Genomic DNA, 19821 nt, shown 5'->3' with positions numbered 1-19821 from the left:
ATATTTGAACATTGCATTTCATGCAGGATGGATTTCATTTTCAGACTGTAGTCAGTAAATATTAACGTAAATGGAATGATCCATATTGCTTGTATGTCTGCTGAAAGTTCGTCTTTTCTTGTTCTTCTCAGGGGAAGCCGAAGGAGGCGGCCCTACCTGTACAGGAAAAGAGCCATCCACCGCAGCAGGGCTGCCTACTCCTGCTCCATGGAGGAGGCTCAGGGCAGCATCAGAGAGGGCCGCCCTCTCCCACCACTCAACCCCTCTAACTCTTTCATGTCCAGGAGAGAGAGAAGAAAGAGGATGACCATGTCCGTGTGGGAGCAGAGGACCAGCCAGCTCCGTAGACATTGCCAGATGTCCAGCCGGGAGATCCTGTTCAGCAATCCCAGCGAGGAGAAGGACGGCCCTGCTGCCTCTGCCCAGGCCCAACATGGACATCCTCTGTCACTGCACCACAAAGTCATGGAGAACAAACAGGGAGGGAGTTTGAAGTGCCTGAAAGACCCCTTAGTTTCCCCAGTAAAGAACCAGGCTGCGCCCCCTTCCATATCTGTGGATATCCCTCTGGATGCTGCAGTCTCCAGTGACATACCTGAGCTTCCGGAGTCGGTGCTGTCAGAGTCAGATCCTGCAAACATAACCTTTCCTGGTGCTGCTGAGTCTGAAGCGATGCCAGAGTCCATCGCTGAGAGCGGAAAACTGGGCATTAATGAGAGTCACAACGCTGGCACCCAGCACCGGAGCCCCAGATTAAATGGCGAGCGCCAACACAGACCAGTGAAGAAGTTCCGACCTCCAGATAACCTAGAGACAGGAAGTCACGGCAGGATGAGGGGCAAGAGGGCATTGCATCACTGCGACGTTCAGGGCGGAGCCAGAAATGAGGGGTCCTCCTCCGGAAATGGAAGTCATTTGGAGAGTCGTTCGGTCAGCAGAGAGAGGAAGAGAAATCCAGGGAAAGTAGAGGATAAGGAAGCAGAGGACAAAATGTCCAAACCAAATGAGAGCAGGTGAGACAGACCAACAGTTGATGGAAGATAACCCAAACATTATTAAATCAGAAAACATCCTGTAAAGACATGCATCAAAAATAATAATAAAAACCAAGCTACAATAATGTTTATATAAATAAAGCAGTCTGTGTTTCATCTTGAACTCGTCACCTTCCACGGATACATGAGCTTAATTTAAATAGCTCTTAATATTATCCCAGATGTTTATTGGTGTTTGTTTATTTAAGTGTCTTAAAAAGAAAATCTATGAATAGCTTTCGTACTATTTGCTCACAAATAATCTGAAGCTCAATTATGAGGCTGAACACGTTTCTAAAAAAGAAAAACTACTGCAGCTTCTGACCATCACGTTTATGAAGGAAACAACCTTAACTTCTGAAGACCATTTCCCACTGGTGAATCGAACATAAGAAAGCATCTCACACTGAGTTTGATCAGTCTGTGCAGAAGGAGACTTGTTGCAGAAATATGACTGTCCTCCTGTCTGTTAAGGTATTGTCTGTATTTCAGGGAGGGTGACAGACGTGAAGGAGGAGACACTGGTCCACCCGACAACAAGAGCCGTCCCGTTGACCAGAAACAGGAAGAATCCCCTCAGCCATCAGACCCGGCTCCCCCTGCCCCCCCAGAGAGCAACAAAGAGGAGGAGATGGAGCAGGACCAGGACAGGTCGCAGCTCAGCTCCAGTGTGATCATCGACATGCCCAGTGTGCACTCGTCTCTGGAGCTCTCCACCATTACCGGTACCGTCTGCTGTTCATCCTTTTCATACTGCAGCTGGTAAAATTAGGTATTATTACCTTTACTTTAGTCTCAAGAGGCCGGCACATCATTTTCATTCGAATGACTGCGGTTTGGCAATAGTGAATAATCATTTCCTGAGCCCAGGTGTTGTAAATGTACGTAGAGCTCAGATTGTTGGCCCTCACTAGAGGATCCCCATATGTCATTGTCCTTGCTTCCTAGGTGTCTCAAAAGACTGAATACTCAGTCCAGAGCTTTTAAAGAGCCTGGATTGGGTTGCTCGTACATAATTGTGTTGTTTTTGAAACACATGTCTGCTATTCCCTCCGACTGTTACCAGTTTCTCCCAGGTGTGTTTGTTTTAAGAAGGACTTGAGTCATATTATCTAAGGTAGTGCTGATTCATCTCTCTGCTGCTGAGCTCAGTGCGTTTCATTTTGCCACATTAAAATCCCCTTTTTGAACACCAAACTTTCAAGGATTAAGATTGTCTTCTCACCACACCCGTCTCTCCCGTCCTCACAATGTCCTCTGCTTTTCCTCTTTTGCTCCAGTCAACAGCAAGGCCCCTGAGATGAGTAAGGCGGAGGTGGAGGAGATGAAACCCGGTAACACTGCGGCTCCAGACAGCATGTTCATCTTCAAACCTGACAACCCGTGAGTTGCTTCCACTTGCATTGATTGGATCTTCAGAGTTCAGCCATCTTAATGCTCTTGCACAGTTTTACTTTTGGTGCTTCGCCTCTGGAGCACATCCTCTCTCTCTCTCTCTCTCTTCCCTCTGCTCTCCTTCAGGGTGCGTCGAGCGTGTCACTACGTGGTGAACCTCCGGTACTTTGAAATGTCCATCCTGCTGGTTATAGCTGCTAGTAGCATAGCGCTGGCTGCCGAGGACCCGGTTGCCACCTCGTCTAACTGGAATAAGGTTTGCGTGTCTCTGTCTCAACTCGTTTGCTCATGAGAGGACATGGCATTGTGCTAATACAGTTTTAAACTACAAGACAAGAGTTTAGAAAGGGAAGTAGTTTGAAATGTGATCAAGTAAAAGCTGAGGGATTTTTTCCTTTATTGTGAAGATGCCTGTGTTTTATATCCAAGTCTTTCTGTTTCACACTCACGACGCAGGTCCTGAGGTATTTTGATTACGTGTTCACTGGAGTCTTCACATTTGAAATGATTATAAAGGTGAGATCGTTCACCAAGCTGGAATAAGAATGTCCTGCACTGAATGTTAGGAAATGGTTGTCATTGTCTTGTCCTTAGATGATTGATCAGGGTCTGATCCTCCATGATGGCTCCTACTTCAGGGACCTGTGGAACGTCCTAGACTTCATTGTTGTGGTGGGAGCGCTGGTGGCCTTTGCTCTCTCGTGAGTTGCACGAACTGTCTCAATTAATAACACACATGAATCATATGTCCACAAATTGTCTAACTTCCCATATACCTGACCCTTTTTCCTGTTTGCCTCCATCTGTCGATGACCTCCCCCCCACTGGGATTGGCCACCAGCAATGTGATGGGGTAAAAAAAACAACTAAATACTATCTTTTAGTGTGGAAAAATCACAATGTACCATAAGTAGAATTGGTCAGATTAAGTATTCTGTAATCATGTGTGAATGAGGTGAGGAATAAACCTCTGCAGGTCATGCAGTGTCTCAAAAGTTGAGAAATATTGTGATGCTCCAAACTTCTGCCCTTTTGCGCAGAAATAACAAAGGACGCGACATTAAGACCATCAAGTCTCTGAGAGTGTTGCGTGTCCTCAGACCACTGAAGACCATCAAGAGACTTCCAAAACTTAAGGTAAGATATAGTATTATATATTTTCCTTTTTCCAGTCATGTAATTTTTATTATCATATTTTTTTTTTAGAATTTAGTTATTTATTTATTCACTCTGTGTTCCTAATTTAGCAACTGTCCACACTCACACATTGATAGAAACACGACCTTTAGCTTTGTGAGGGTTCTGATTTCACAGATTTCTGCTTTTGTCACTGCATTTGCGCTTCACAGCCACTGTCCCTGTTTCATGTCATGTCTCTCTCTCTCTTTCACTCTGTCTTTCAGGCAGTGTTTGACTGTGTGGTGACATCTCTGAAAAATGTCTTCAACATCCTCATCGTCTACAAGCTTTTCATGTTCATCTTTGCTGTCATCGCTGTGCAGCTCTTCAAGGGGAAGTTTTTCTACTGCACCGACAGTTCGAAGGACACAGAGAAGGACTGCCAGTAATACTTTTTACTCGTACTAATTTTTCTGCTTTTTTGAAAACAATTGTCTTTCTTTTTATGCCCGCATTAAGCCAAATTTTGATATTTTCCTCATTTCCTTTTAAAACTAAAACTAACTTTAATTAAGTTTGTATTTTATTTATGTATGACGCTGCAACTTTGCATAATGTATGCGGTGTCACCCCTTCCTCCAGGGGCTACTACATTGATTATGGGAAGGACAAGAAGGAGATGAAGAGAAGGGAGTGGAAAAGACACGAGTTTCACTACGATAACGTCGTCTGGGCTCTGCTCACACTCTTTACCGTTTCCACTGGCGAGGGATGGCCTCAGTGAGTGTCTGACTGAAATGGACAGATAACTTAAATGAATTTAAATGATTGTCTCAAATGGTGAAAGAGTGTTTGAGTCTTTCTCTGGGGAACAAATATTTCCAGTATCCGCCAAAAGTCAGAATTTCTGGAATGCTGCTTGTCACTGCTGCACCTTCCTGGGGTGTTAATGAAACTTAATGAAACATCGATGGCACCCACTTTATAATTTTTTAAGCAAATGAAAAAGAAAAAGTCAATTCAAAAGGGGAACTTTAGTTTTCTTGGAGTTATACTATTCTTCTGTAGAGAAGTCTTTTTTGGGGGGTGGGTGTTATAGTCAGATTATTCCTATTCCTGCATCATTTCCATCCAATTTAGCTTTGTAGATATGCACACAATTAATATGCAGTAATTCCTCTTTGCATTGCACTGTGTCGCTGTTCTCTCAGGGTTCTTCAGCACTCTGTGGACGTGACCGAGGAGGACAGAGGTCCAAGCCACAGCAACAGGATGGAGATGTCCATCTTCTATGTCATCTACTTCGTCGTCTTCCCCTTCTTCTTTGTCAACATCTTTGTGGCTCTTATCATCATCACCTTTCAGGAACAGGGGGATAAAATGATGGAGGAGTGCAGCCTGGAAAAGAATGAAGTGAGGAAGACTGATTAAGAATGGACAAAGAAGCTCTTTGTCCATTTCACTTTGTTTTCTCACTCTTATTTCTCTCTTTTTCTAGTCACACATCAGGTTTCATCCAGTTTTCTTTCCTCTGCTTGTTATTCTCTGCTTTTCAGAGGGCATGCATTGACTTTGCCATCAGTGCCAAGCCCCTGACCCGTTACATGCCCCAGAACCGGCACACCTTCCAGTACCGCCTGTGGCACTTTGTGGTTTCACCATCTTTTGAGTATACAGTCTTGGCCATGATCGCTCTCAACACCATTGTTCTTATGATGAAGGTGAGAAAAGGAGAAAATCAATACTTTTCAGGATAAGCAGAATGAGAGAACCCGGAGTTACAGGTTCTACTGTTATCGAAGTGTGTCTTCTCGCTCCTTAATACCACATTCCACTTTCCACATGTCCTTGACAGCCAATAGGACAAACGCACCTTGTGTTGCCACACAGCAGCATATTCTGTCATGAGCTTTCTCACTAAACCAGGAGTTATTCCTGGTGAGAAACGTGACTGTGTACCACTCCAGCACGCTGCGATGCTTTCATGTAGATCTGCTGATGTTTTTGCATTTTTCCACCCCTCCCTCACCACTGTTTATTCCCAGAACTGGTCTTTTTTTTTTGTCTGTGCCAGAATGTTCAGACAGCCTGACGCAGGGGTGACTCATTCTGTATTAAATATTGATCCATAATGTCCAGGGGCTGCTATTTAGCACGACCTCATTAACTGTGGCTGCCACCCTCCCGAGGAATGACTTTTTTTTATAGTGCAACAGATGAGAGGTGCAGAGACTGGGGGGGCTATTTATGGGTCTGGAGGAATCTTCCATCAACTTGCAGATCTGCTGGGTGCAGTGAAGAAGTTCATTCTTATATCAGACAGGGATCATGAGGCTATACTGCAGCCGTTCTGGATCATCCCAATTTATATGCTTCTCACACCTCCAGAGTTCTTGTGTTTAAACCCCTGCCTCCATTTCATTTGCAGTACTACTCTGCCCCACCGGCATATGAAGCTGTACTGAAGCACTTGAACACCGCGTTCACTGTTCTCTTCTCTGTGGAGTGCATCCTCAAAATCATGGCCTTCGGCTTCCTGGTAAGGAAAATAAAAGAGCCTGAATGCGAATCCAAATCTCCTCGACTGGCTGACAGCATCCTTCCTGTTTGTACAGAACTACTTTCGAGACACGTGGAACATTTTTGACTTCATCACTGTTTTAGGCAGCATCACAGAGATCGTGGTAGACTTGCAGGTGAGGCTAGAGATGTGACTGATCAACTCGTTCCTCTTCTTCACTGCACAAAATCCCAGTTTCCACCAGTTTGGAGAATTTTCTTTTTTAAATCGTCTTTCTAAAGACTGCCAGTAAACACCGGTTTGTCCTTGTGTCCTGTGTGCTTGTGCCAGTTTGTCGATACGTTCAACATGAGTTTCTTGAAGCTGTTCCGAGCAGCTCGCCTGATCAAACTGCTAAGACAAGGTTACACGATCCGGATTCTCCTGTGGACCTTCGTCCAGTCCTTCAAGGCTTTGCCCTACGTCTGCCTGCTCATCGCCATGCTCTTCTTCATCTACGCCATCATCGGCATGCAGGTTAGGAACACATGCTATTTGATCATTCTCTATTTCACCTTGATGGCCTCCATGCCACAACCTGGTTCATTTGCATTTGATTTTTTTTGTGTGTGTGTGTGAATCAGGTGTTTGGAAACATCAAGCTGAATGACAAAACTCACATTACCCAACACAACAACTTTAAGACCTTCTCCGGTGCACTGATGCTGCTCTTCAGGTAGGAAGCCCTGAGATATTCAGTGCTGGTCGCAGTCGGAGCGGTTTGTCTCACATTAGTGCAGGTAGTGTGTCCGTGATCATCAAATAAACGCAGCACTTCAGCGTGGTTACCAGCTTTGAGTCTCACTTAAATGTACATCCACACTACAGGGGCATTGCCTCGCTGTGACTTAATGTAGTCTGATAAATGTTGCTAGGTTACGATAGTAAGACTTTGCTTCCCTCGGGAGGCTTTTCACTGTCGTGGAGCAATAGGTGTTTCAAGCAGCTCATTAGCAAATAGCTTTGTAGACATTGAGCATTTTACATTTATTGATAATCTGTTAATAATTCGGCTTCAAAGGTGTTAACAACTGTGCAGGAAATCCATGTATTTAAGGACTATAGGACTCACATTTGGAGCGTCTCTTTGTCTAGATGGAGGATGGATTTGTGAATAAACTGTGAGGTGGACTGTTGCGTTTTAGCCGACACCTCCTCCTCCCAATGTTGCGTGATGTGAATGTGTCTAGGAGTGCTACTGGGGAGTCATGGCAGGAGATCATGTTGTCATGTCTGGGGGGACAGAAGTGTGAGACGGACCCAGCAGCGCCCTCGTCTGACCCAGAAGGGGGCTGCGGCTCTGAGTTCGCCTATTTCTACTTTGTCTCGTTCATCTTCTTCAGCTCCTTCCTGGTAGGACTAGAGAACCACAACGATATATCACATTGTCTTACTTTACCATCTCATGTTACCCTTGGAATATATTTGTGTATAAATTATATGCACTAATAAAGGAAAATAAATCCATGGCTTCACCTTCATCGACGGTGTCTCTTCTCATCCAGATGCTGAACCTCTTTGTGGCCGTCATTATGGATAACTTTGAGTATCTGACAAGAGACTCGTCTATCTTGGGTCCACATCACCTGGATGAGTTTGTCCGGATTTGGGGGGAGTATGACCGTGCTGCCTGGTAAGTACCTGCATCGCATCGTTAGGGCCGAAATTGGACAGTTATCATTCATGCAATTGATTTCCTCTGATTGAATCCCTTCTGCCTATGCATGGAAGAGGAACTCTACTTCATTTGTCTTAATTGACTCTGTGTCTGAAGCATCTGAATTAGCTTTAACTAAAATACATGACCAAAGCTACTGATAAACATGCACCACAATATCACAATTTCAGAGACAAGTGTGGCGTAAATGTTTCAACATGTTTAATAATAACAAGAAGCCTCCATTTAACACCTCGTTTATCTGACATATTGACACACAACTAAAGAAATGTATGTTCTTTCCAGTGGTTGGATCCACTATAAGGAGATGTACAAAGTTGTACGCACTATCTCCCCTCCCCTGGGCTTTGGAAAGAACTGCCCACACAGGGTGGCATGCAAGGTTTGGTCCCCCCCCATGTCAACAAACACCCCCATTCTTGCCTTTTTCCAGTGGGATCCTTCCTGACCGCCTCCTGTCCCTCCTCTCCCTCACTTTACCAGCTGTTCCTGCCCTGCTTGACCTTTAGGGGCGCGTTAGTCGGGTCACAGAATGACTGAACTCTAGTCCCGTGGTACTAAGGCACAGGATATCCCCCAATTTAGGATCTTATGTGGACATATTTAATTTTGGATTTATCAGATATCAAAATGTTCTAATGTCACATTTGATGTAGCTGTCTGGGGGGAGCCTGTCTCTTTCTACCTTTTGGATCTGGTCAAAGAGATGTTTTAGTGATCTCTCTCACACATACACTGCATCCTCTGGTAAGTAGCTGATGTTTTGCACCAGATCCAGTGAGGCTGTCATTCTTTTGCACATCCTGGTTTTTCTCCTCTTCCAGATTTCTATGCCCCCTTGGCAGCATAGAAAGAATTCAACCTGTTTAATTTCCCCTATTTACTCTTTCCTCCTGCGTGATTCTTGGATTAACCATTTTTCTTTTCTTTTCTCCTTCATCTTCTCTTACTCCCTCCTCTGCTCCTCTCCTCATCCATGCATTGGAAACGCCCTCCCTGACTCCTCTACCATTATTCCAAACCAACCATCCCGCTGTTTGGGTTGCCCTCTTCCTCTCTCTGCTTTTCTGCTTTGCTCTCCCTCTTTCTGTTCCATCCCCAACGTTTTGGCTACCTGGCGCCCCCCCCCCCCCCAGTGGTCGTATCCATTATAGTGACATGTATGAGATGTTGACCAACATGTCGCCGCCTCTAGGCCTGGGCAAGAAATGCCCCTCCAAGTTGGCATATAAGGTAGACTGAGCTCTTGAGACCAAAACAGGCACTGCATACATATCTGAATTGAGGACAAGCACAATAAGTGCTGATTTTATTTGCCATACATTGAAACAGTCTTTTGTTTTGCTGATTATATGATGCAGTATCGCTTGCTGAAGCCCTTTAAGTTCCAGAATTTGTCATTGGCATATCATTTTCTCTATTCAAATCATTTGCCTGGTCTGCATAAACCCTCCTGTTGTCCTCAAATATTAAATGTTATCCTTGGGGTCAATCTTTCTTCCAGAAAATAATTTACAGAAAATTGTTGACCAACTTTTTCTGTCAGGCACTTTGTTTATTTGTTGAATACATAAATAACCCCTTGATAATGAAACCTTGACCTGTCCTCTAGCGTCACCATCAGGCCAAACTGTAGAATCAGTGAATTATTAGAATTAATTTATCTTGAAAAGAAAACAAAAATATCAAAACGTATGATAACTTATCATCATCGTGATAATTTATGTCTAATCACTTGTAACCATCAAATTAGGAAAAATCATGACATATGAGGTAAAAAAAAAAAAGTGAACTATTATTTTTTGAATGATAAACATTGATTTGTGTTAAATCGACCCCGAGGATAACAGGAGGGTTAATGATGATGTCATAATGTTTGCTGTTGAAAGACTCCAGCTGCAGAACATTCATCAGAAAGTTGTCAAACATCTACATGCTAAATCTTGTCAGCTCCTAAGTGTTTTTCAAACTTCTCTGTTTCTTACATTTATTTCTGTCTGCATGCACATCCTGTCATTGTTTTTTTAATATATATATCTATGTGTACAATGCAATGGGATGGATGTGTTGTTTCTGTCCAGAGTATGTGAATATGTGTATGTGAGTTCCTAAATTTGAAAGTGCTGCATGTTAAAGCTTCCCTTTTCAAAAGGTCAGGAGAGATTGTTTTTTTCCTTCAAATTATTTTATTTAGATTGTAAAGTTGTCTGAAAACAAGCTACGATAAAAGTTATGTTGTTTGACTCTCCATTCTTCTGTATTGATCAGTCGGGTTTATTTAATTTCCACAAAGAAAATTAAATGAAAATATGATTAAAGTAGAAGCTAAATGTTCTAAATTCTTAACTTGTAAATTTATCTTGTTATTTATAGGTGATTTGACAAACTCAAATTTAATGTTAGTGTTTTTAACATGCTTTCTATTTCTATATTTTGTGTCTATATCTGAACTTTACAATGTTGAGTCCAAACAATTCATTGTCTCATTTGTAGGCAAGATTAAACATTGTCTCAGGATAGCAGCCTTAAAGTTTTAGCTTGAAATAATGAAAGAGATTAAATCTTCATGACCATAAAGTTGATTTAAAATGTTATGGTCTACCACAGCTGATCTCCAATTTCTCCTTGGGATATATTGCGCGATTCCATTTATTGCCATTTACTTCTATTTTGCCATCAGAGACTGGTTCTGATGAACATGCCTGTGGACGAGGACATGTCCGTTCACTTCACCTCCACCCTCATGGCCCTGATCCGCACCGCCCTGGAGGTCAAGATAGCCAGAGGTTAGAGAATGGATATCAGAAGTTTAAAGACACTCATTATTGGGGTATAAAACTGTGTGTGCGTGTGTGTGTGTGTGTGTCATCTGCAGGAGGGGAGGACAGGAATCAAATGGACCTGGACCTGCAGAAAGAGATTAGTGTAATCTGGCCTCATCACTCTCAGAAGTCACTGGGCCTACTGGTTCCCATTCCAAAAGGTGATCCCTCAGCTCATCCACACGTCAGCATCATAGCGGTTCTAACTGGTGTGTCATGTGATCGCGTTAGCTTGAGGAGCCATGTCTGATGTGCTTGTTACTGCTTTGTCCTTGTTTAGCCAGTGACATGACCGTTGGAAAGATTTACGCTGCAATGATGATCATGGATTATTACAAGCAGAGCAAAGCCAAGAAGCTCCGACAGCAGCTGGAGGAGCAGGTACTTACATCAGCATCCTCCGCCATGATTTTTGGAAATTAGGTAGTTCTTTGTATTCCATTTTTTTCATGCATTCCATGCTTGTGCATTTCATACATCCATACATTATAGTGATATGGTCAATCCACATCATCTCAGAAACAGCTGAGCAAAATTGAATTGCATTTCATTCGAGTGCTGCAGAGGCTCTAAAGCGAAAACTGAAGACAAGGCACTGTGTCCATCAACATTTTAAATGAATGTCTATGTAGACATACATTGATCTCCCTTTGTATGCATCTCCCTGCAGAAACATGCCCCAATGTTCCAGCGTATGGATGCCTCCTCTCTGCCTCAAGAAATCCTATGCAATGCCAAATCCCTGTCCTTCCTCAACCATACTGCCGGGTCTGCTCTGTACATATTCCACTTTAATATTCCTCTCATTGGCTTATGGATATGTGCTGCTATTAATACAAAAGTGCTGTTTGAATATGGCGACTGTCTTTTTGCTGCCTTCTGTTCTTTGTCATTTAAACTGGTTAATTAGAGTATACAGTGTAATGCAATGATAATGTATGCCTGTGCTCTTTTAGCACCAGAGGAGGTTTTGTTGCACTCAGCCCAATTTCTCCTCAAGAGATGTTCCTGCAGCCACTGGCTCACTCCAGAGAGGTTAAAGAGGAAGAGGAGGATGACTACCATTTTCCGTATAACCCTTATTACAACCCACATCAGCACCACCTTCAATTACAAACACTGGTAATCACCTTCCTTTATTAGAACATGTCTTGGTCAGAGAAAACTTTGCTGAAGTTGGATAAAACCATCAGAGGTCACTTAAACAGTAGCCCCAATGAAAAAAAAAACAACAACTAAAAAGTCTGTATATTTTCTGTGGCATCTGCCAAGGTACCAGATGTCGTTGCGTATAACCAAGTGATGCTGGAGGCCAGGCAGGACCCGACAGTTATTAAATCACCTCAGAGAACAGCATCCATCAGAGCATCCTCCATGCCCAGGCTGGCTGTTGATCAGGTATTAACAGTTAATATTTTTTACACAAACCTACAATTAGTCTTTAACAAAAGTGTTATTGGAAAGTACAAAACAAAACAAAAAAAATTAATGCAGGTATCCATTGTACTCAATGTTTGTTAGATAGTGAGCGACTGTGTGACAATCAGGCGTCAATATTGAGATGATTCCTGTTTGGTGTGTTTGCAGGCTGGGGCGCCAGCAGACAGTAAGCAAATGAAGCGCTCCTTCTCCACCATCGGAGACCAGTGTGTGAACGGCCTCTGGCAGGAACAGCACTCTCTGGAGCGAGTCAGTCCTGATGACACATACAGGCCTCGGCAGAGGAGCTACCGAGGTTAGAATGGACACGTGTTCACGCAGTGCGGTGATTTCATTTAATTACAGTTTAGAAAAGTCATGTTGATTATAATAAGTAGGCGATAACGTCATACCTGGACAGTATGCTGCAGACCCTAACATTGTGTGCATGAATTCAGAGGTTTAGACTTTAATGACAAAGTTAACATTTAAACTGGAACAATCTTTAGGATTCAGTGAACAGTCTTTTGACTATTGACTTTTACTTACATTTAAATAGCAACAAATCCAATTTCCTTGCTATATACATATTTTCCCAGGCTATCCATAAGAATGTTTTGCTCTGACCAGAAACTGATGTGCTTTGCTGTCCTGTAAGCCTTTTTTTTCCTATTACTAAATAAAATCTTCACCTGTGCTTTTCAGGTTCTAGAAGCAACCACAGAGGCGCATGCAGCCATGATAGAGGGCGATCTAAGGAACGGCATCACCTCCTTTCTCCTGACGTGTCCCGCTGCAACTCTGAGGAGCGCAGCCGCGACCCATCATGTGAAAGGAGGAAGTCCCGCTCACCTAGTGAAGGACGTGCACGCAACCTACAAGGACAGGTACAGCAGATTAAAATGTGGTCTACTCTAAAGCACCATTTCAGACTTTGTGTTGAAAAGTGACAAAAACAAATAGCAGTTGTCTCTCCTGGCAATAGAGAGACAATGAACAGCTGAGACTGCAGTAGAAGCAATATAACAATACTTTTCTCACTGTCCAGCTGAACCCATCAGACAGCCCTGCCCATTCAGCCTCAGATTCTGGTACGCCACGCAATCGACGCCAGCTCCCACAGACACCCTCTCGCCCACGGCCGTACATCTCCTATTCTCCTCTCATTAGTCGAGCTCACACCTCTCCCACACCTGAAAGCTCCCAGGCACAGACCCAACCTCAGGATGGCTCTGACGTCTCCACAAGGACGGCGTGGCGGGCTGACAAGATCGGAGGCCCCCTGACTGCAGGCCAGGGCTCATCTGGAGGTCAGGTTTCAGGAACAAGCAACCCATCTCCTCACCGCTACATCTCAGAGCCATACCTTCCTTTCCATGATGATACCAGCGGCGGAGAGGCAGGCGAGAAGCGGGACACCCTGACGTTTGAGACTGCCATGGCAAACAGCCTGTGCCGGGCTAATGCCATAAGCTCCGCCCCTCAACTCAGACACTTCTGGCAGGTTCCTAACGGGCATTTCCAAAAACACCTGGGTCGTACAAGTCCGGTGGGAACCAGCGAGCTGCTAAGTGATACGGACGAGGATGACCGCTGCTAAAAGCCAGAGATGAAGAGTTTGTTCAAAGTGACTTCAGAGAAGACTTTAGCTCCTCTGTGGCTCTGAGAATTTGTATTCTCAGTCCAAGTAGGTAGAAATGAACTCCACTGCTGTTTACCTTGATATTTGGTTTTTGTCTTCAACATGTTCTCGTATGGGTGTGTGTTAGTTGTAGCTGCAGGAAGGTTGTGTGTGTGCGCGTGGACATGGGTGTGTTTATATGTGTGTGGGATCTCAGTGGAGAAAACTTGCCAAATCAAGAGATCAGCAGAGACTGGTAGCACTAATAATAGATCACTGCAGCTCAAAAGCTGAAGAGCCTGTCCGCAAAACACACACGTTTGTGTTTGGAACAAAATACAGTGAGACATTAAACCAAGGTGTTCAATGCACCCATCAAATCCAAGCATCTGATCCAAGTGCATTTTGTGTAGGTAAACATAGAGGTAGCTTGTGAAAATGTAATGCAATGAATGTACTTTAGCTTTCGGTTCCTACGTTCAGGTCAAAGACTTGGTGTTAGTCTGTATTTAGATCATAGTTGTAAGAGTAGATATGAGACAGGGGTTGGTTCTGATTCCCAGATTTGTCACTGGCAACCAGTCATTCCACACCGTTTGCTTTAACAAGAAAAGTATCCACATGATTCGCGGGCATTACGCAATCTTTAATGATTAGCAGCTAATCAATCTAGAGTCAATACAGATAGCAAGTTTCAGATCATCAAAGGACGGTCCAGTTATTTGAATGCTTCTATGTAAAAGCATTGCGTGTGCTCTGACCTCGGTGTAAAGACACCACAGATATTAAACATAAAACAGAGATGCCTCATAACACTGGAAATATAATGTATTATCTTTGAAATGATTGATCCACCGGCGCAACATTAAGAAAGTCAGAGGGAGTAGAATTGTCTCTAAACTCTACAGTTCAGTCGACATGCTATGAAAACGTTGATGATCTGCATCTGCTCTGTTTGTGGACAGACAGCCCGAGTGGATGTTCTCTCTGCGCTGGCTCGCCACTGCTAACGTCATGTCAGAGATTAAAGCAATTTTTGTCCGGTGCATAGAACCAGGGACTGGTCATCTTCAGGATGAGGATGTGTAGCATTATTTCATGTGGTGAAGAAAATGATGACGTTAATGACACTTTTTATGTGTAGTGCAACATGATGGCTGGAGGAGGCTCAGTACGGTTTGTCTCCATGTTTACTGCCACTTTGTTTCTGTCACACTAAAACCTTGTTTTGATCAGCAGAAACAAGCATTACACAGTTTATGATAAACATTTTCCACATGCATGATCAGAGTAACAATCACAATGAGAGATATGTGAGGAAAAAGGTGTGGCTTTTAGTTTTTGTTTTTTTTAATCCATGAAATTAAATGGTATTCACAATCACTTCGCCAACAGAGGAATTTTAAAAGGTTTTAAGCTTTTTCAGTCCCAGCAATCAATCTCTGTATCTTTGAACATTCCACCGTCGGACCATTTGATGCTCCTCCTTTATAAGATCTACATTTATATCATGTGCTACTGTGTTAATGTAATTATGTCGAGTTTAACATGCTTCTAAAATGTGAACACACAACATATCTAAACTGGGGAGACACAGACCAGAAGGTCCCTCTCACCTACCGGAGCACCAAACCGAAATGTCTTTACAGTATACAGGTGACGTTGAGGCTTTGGCCGGTAGTTCATAGGATCGTGTTCGACTTTGATGTCCATCTCTGTACGGAACAGCCTAAACTGTGCCTGGGGAGACTTTCCCAAACACTTCAGTATAAAGCCTGGGTTTCTGAGATACATATATTTTCAGTTTGAAGTGTAGTATTAACTGTATGTGATAGATCCTTGTTAATTTATCGCCGCCTTTATAATTTATTTGAATTATGATGCCTGTCTATGAAATAAGGCATGTTTACTTCTCTGTTCAAAGGCCCATTAAAGAGAGATCACTTGTCTTCTCTTTGCTGTTTGATATTACTGCTTTAAGTCTGTATGTATTTTGGCCTGGTTGAATAATTACCATCCCGTCACTCAGAGCCAATAATGGTGAAGGTTTTGTGCTTGTCAAGCCACACATCCCAGTCGGCCTCCACACATTGATGGATATGTTCCACGACAGGAGAATCAATATCCACACTCCACACCAAGCTTGGCTGCGACTCTGTAATGATTAATTGCAGATTCATGAATAACCTAGTCATCATATTTGCAGACAAGACAACAGCGATGGTACCAATCAACAATCTGGCAGTCATTGTCAACAAAAACAAGGAAATGACTGCCAACTTCAGAAGTCAAAGCCCGAGCACCTCTGCATAAATGGCTATAGGGTGGAGAAAGAGGGGAACATCAAGTTCCTTGAAGTCTCAGACAATCTCACCTGGTTGAGGAATACCACTGGGATTTATAAAAAAGTCCCCTGAGAGACTGCACTCTGAGGAACCAGTCATCTCTCCCTGCTAACATATGATTAACATATCACAGAGGTGTGATTCAGGGTGTGCTCACTGTTTGCATTTCCACCAGTACTCCAGCTGCATGGAGTAATATTTTTTTAAATATACAGTATATTTTGTATTGTTTACACTGTTGAGGTTCCTGGAAAACACCCCCTCATTCTGCCCTGCACAACTGTTGAATGGTAAAATGACTGTGCTACCATGGAGCCAAGGAAACAGTAGATTGCAGCAATAAATGGACTGAGTGAGCGTTGTCGCAGCACCGAAGGCAGGAAGTTAGGCATGCAGCAGGCCAGCAGACTGGACCTTACCTTACATTGACCCAACAACACGTTCACAAGTTATAAGAAGCTTCTATGAACATAACAATGTTTAGGGAACTATTTTCTCAAGCTGCAGAGCAAGAGACCTGGTATTTGTTTCCGGCTGTACATGCAATCATTAGTCAATAAATGTTTAGCTATGAGACCAATTCAAGTGATTTCTGGTTCTTCACTCGGAACCGCCAAAAAAAGAATCGAAGAGTGCCCGTTAACATCCTCTAAAATCAAGTTGAAGGAGTGGCCGTGTAGTTCTTTAGCAAATAACAGAACAGAACAAGAAAATGGCCGTACATTTATTTTATCTGTATTTTTAGATTTCTTAATTGGATTCACATTGATATCATTAATAGTTTAGAAGTTATTCACAAAAAGCACACTTTCAGTAATGGTGGATTCTTCTGGATCTAGATCCAGAGCTTTTGAAGCTACAACAAATCCATTTGTCCACTACTCATTTCACAGTGTCTTGGTAAAGGCCAGCAAAAACAGACCTTCCTTTATGGAGGTAAACAGAGATATATCATTGAAAGGGTCCAGAAACAAAATAGTTTTGTTGTAAAAATGTTCTGGCAGAGAATTGTCCAGAGAGGCGGGAGCTGATCAGGTGAGATGTGTAACAGGTGCGTCTCGTTTAGTTCAACACCATAGCAACCCTCACTAATGGAGTTTCAATGTTAATATGTTGTATTTTTTTCCTGACCTCCTTCTGGATCAGATCTAGAAGACGTTTTGCATGATAGTGCAAATTGGATTATGACTTTATGATTTTTGGTGAGTGAATTGAATGCGTATTTTACCATTCAGGATGTCTCACATGACTGCAGAGAAGCTGTTTGTCTACAGCAGGGGGATTGTTCCTTTCCAGATGTGTAGGTTGAAAGGATTCCGTTTAAGGCTTTGCTGTTGAACTTGACATTGAATGTTCACACACAGACTCAGCTGAATCTGTCAGCTTTGTGACACAGTTAACATTCACCTGTGAAGACTTTCTCCAAGGCAAGTTTTTACAGTCTATACTGTCATGTATTTCCACCTCATGCACCATCCATGTCCAGTGGATGAGTAATTAATTTTAGTTTTAATTAAATTGTAAACTCTAATAAGAGTGTATATTTGATGGAATGTGTGTAGGATAATTTGTTTTAAGCATGCATTTAAATATGTTAACATTTGCATGACATGCGTGGAGTGTGTTGATGCAGATGATACTGTGGACTATTTAAGCCGGGCTGGAAGAGGTGCACAAGTTCAAACCAAAATACATAAAACAAGCAACAACATAGAGCATTTAAACAAATAAGTTTGCTCAAACTGGTTGTTTTACTTTTATTTGGCTTTAGAGCTTAAACTCCACAGGTTTAACCCTCTTAACTAGAAAAGGTTCCTATGCTTACAGTTGTAATGTGATTTTTAGAATCTTTAAACTAATTGTGGTGTTTAGTTGTGTTTATGTTGCAGTGCACTCCTTGCTTTACATTCAGCATTTTAACTAATTTATCTTTGATACTGTCACTGACTCCAATACGGTAGATTCTGTGAGTTTCTGCAAAATAGGTAAAGTTTGTTAGTTTCATAACTTGACTCGAAAAGCACTCAGAGAGCGCAGACCTCCGCCGAGCAGCTCATTCCCCTCCTATTTGAATTTACATCATCCACATGGACAATAGGCAATACTGGGCATTTCAAGAAAAATGTGATGCTTTCCTGTGTGTGTAAAGAAAACTTGAAACCAAACATAAATTTCACATTTAGAATGTACTGAAGTATGAAGCAATGTAACATTCTGGCTATTGAATTGGCTGTAAAAACACATTTTCAGCCTGAATTATGTTTATCTGTGAAAGAGAGATTAAACTGAAACATTTCTAGATCTGAAAAATATGTCTACCTTTTTTTTTCCTGAATGTGATAATAAAAGTTCTGCCGCTGGAGCCATTTATGGAAAGAGGATCATGCAATCGCCACACACACTTTACCGTAAGCCCCAACCTCACCAAACACGACTGTCCTCAGGCAGCAGTCCCTCTCTCTTCTAATCCTCGTGTGACATTCCTCATCTGGGCCGTAGTCCTCCCCTCCTGAGCATGAATTTAAAAAAATCAATGGCAATTTAAGCATGGTTGTGACTGTAATTACCTGTTAGTGAAAGCAAAGTCTGCCATCGTAGAACATCTCTGTATAATATTATAATAATATAATAAAATAATGTTCTCCAAGTGTTTTTTTTATTATAAAAATGAGGTTACAGCTCATATAAAAACATGGTTCTTCACATGGATCTGACACTGACAAAAACACATCTGTAAATATGTGCCTTTATGTGAATTGGTGAAACTGCATGACTAAAATGGACATTAATGCTGCTGAGACAAGATCATCATTCATCCAATCCTTGCATCAATGGTAGCTGAATTCTCTGTGAAGTCCTTATTTTGCCAAGTGATGAATAATCTGGCAAGGAAAGGGCATTAGTATTTATTGCTGGGGAATTTGTATGCCGTGTATGTACAATGTGTGTTTTTGTGTGTTTATATGAGATCTTGAAGTGTCTGACTTGGTGTGTGTGTGGTTAACAAAACCAGTGTTGTCTCGGCCCTCCAGGAAGGGGTGTGTGTTTTTAAAGTGATGCCGACCAGACGAGTGAGTAATTCATGTTGAGTGGGAGGAGATCAGTGTATCTGAAGTCATGCAGGGTGCTGTGTTGGTGCTGCTGCTCCTGAGCTGTGTAAGTCTATCATTGGTCTCCATTTAAATGTTATTGGTGATTACAGTTACGTTTTAGTTAAGTTAAACTTTTTGACAAATTTGGTGCAGAATTAGTATTCTGTCATTGTAGATTTAGAATGTAGTTTATGTTTACAAAGGCTGTGGAAAAACAAGAAAATATCTGCTTCAAATTTAAGAAATTTTATTCACATCAAGCCTATTTATTTAGTGCATTGATTACATAAGGGTGAGTTGGATTATATTTTTACTTATTCTGTTTGGGATGCTTTTTTTGGTTTTTTAGCTTTGTGAGCTTACTTTCATTTACCTTTATTGTAATATTAAACGTAGAATAGAAAGAAAGAATAGAAAGAAAAAAAAGAAGTAATATTAAACGTAAAGGAATAAGTTGTTCTTCCATGTTGCATGCCTACAGAAATATGAATTTAGTTTTTCAAGATGAGAATGATTAACAATTGCAGTAAGAAAGGTAAACATGCTCTCTCTCACACACACACACACACACATGTGTATGTTCTCTCTGAAGACTAAAATTATGACTTTGAAAAAAGTGCAGCAAAGTGAAAGTTTGAGACTTGAGGTATTGTTCTTCCTTCCTGAAATCCTTCCCAGGAGGCTGCAGCTTTAGATGAGGTGACCCTACAGCCTGGAACCGGAATGTCATCCACAC

General features: G+C 42.2%; 1 protein-coding gene across 1 annotated transcript in view; it reads left to right on the top strand.

Moving 5' to 3' along the window:
* The window catches only part of LOC137899887 (voltage-dependent R-type calcium channel subunit alpha-1E), a 47590-nt gene extending 33963 nt beyond the window's left edge, over nucleotides 1-13627 (top strand). Inside the window, exons 20-47 of the mRNA XM_068743938.1 lie at nucleotides 132-1013; nucleotides 1527-1759; nucleotides 2315-2417; nucleotides 2556-2685; nucleotides 2886-2945; nucleotides 3024-3130; nucleotides 3271-3282; nucleotides 3470-3566; nucleotides 3833-3993; nucleotides 4191-4328; nucleotides 4760-4961; nucleotides 5105-5269; nucleotides 5977-6087; nucleotides 6164-6244; nucleotides 6400-6585; nucleotides 6693-6784; nucleotides 7299-7461; nucleotides 7614-7741; nucleotides 8923-9019; nucleotides 10467-10572; nucleotides 10662-10769; nucleotides 10889-10989; nucleotides 11279-11385; nucleotides 11565-11730; nucleotides 11881-12006; nucleotides 12196-12343; nucleotides 12733-12914; nucleotides 13076-13627. Coding sequence (XP_068600039.1) covers nucleotides 132-1013; nucleotides 1527-1759; nucleotides 2315-2417; nucleotides 2556-2685; nucleotides 2886-2945; nucleotides 3024-3130; nucleotides 3271-3282; nucleotides 3470-3566; nucleotides 3833-3993; nucleotides 4191-4328; nucleotides 4760-4961; nucleotides 5105-5269; nucleotides 5977-6087; nucleotides 6164-6244; nucleotides 6400-6585; nucleotides 6693-6784; nucleotides 7299-7461; nucleotides 7614-7741; nucleotides 8923-9019; nucleotides 10467-10572; nucleotides 10662-10769; nucleotides 10889-10989; nucleotides 11279-11385; nucleotides 11565-11730; nucleotides 11881-12006; nucleotides 12196-12343; nucleotides 12733-12914; nucleotides 13076-13627 — 4744 coding nt within the window. The remainder of the gene's footprint in view (nucleotides 1-131; nucleotides 1014-1526; nucleotides 1760-2314; nucleotides 2418-2555; nucleotides 2686-2885; nucleotides 2946-3023; nucleotides 3131-3270; nucleotides 3283-3469; nucleotides 3567-3832; nucleotides 3994-4190; nucleotides 4329-4759; nucleotides 4962-5104; nucleotides 5270-5976; nucleotides 6088-6163; nucleotides 6245-6399; nucleotides 6586-6692; nucleotides 6785-7298; nucleotides 7462-7613; nucleotides 7742-8922; nucleotides 9020-10466; nucleotides 10573-10661; nucleotides 10770-10888; nucleotides 10990-11278; nucleotides 11386-11564; nucleotides 11731-11880; nucleotides 12007-12195; nucleotides 12344-12732; nucleotides 12915-13075) is intronic.
* Nucleotides 13628-19821: the final 6194 nt, after the last annotated feature.

Source organism: Brachionichthys hirsutus, chromosome 9, assembly GCF_040956055.1.
Source record: "Brachionichthys hirsutus isolate HB-005 chromosome 9, CSIRO-AGI_Bhir_v1, whole genome shotgun sequence".
In the NCBI taxonomy this organism is placed as follows: Eukaryota; Metazoa; Chordata; class Actinopteri; order Lophiiformes; family Brachionichthyidae; genus Brachionichthys; species Brachionichthys hirsutus.
The sequence above is the reverse complement of the archived record's forward strand: the minus strand, read 5'-3'. Positions and strand labels throughout refer to the sequence as shown.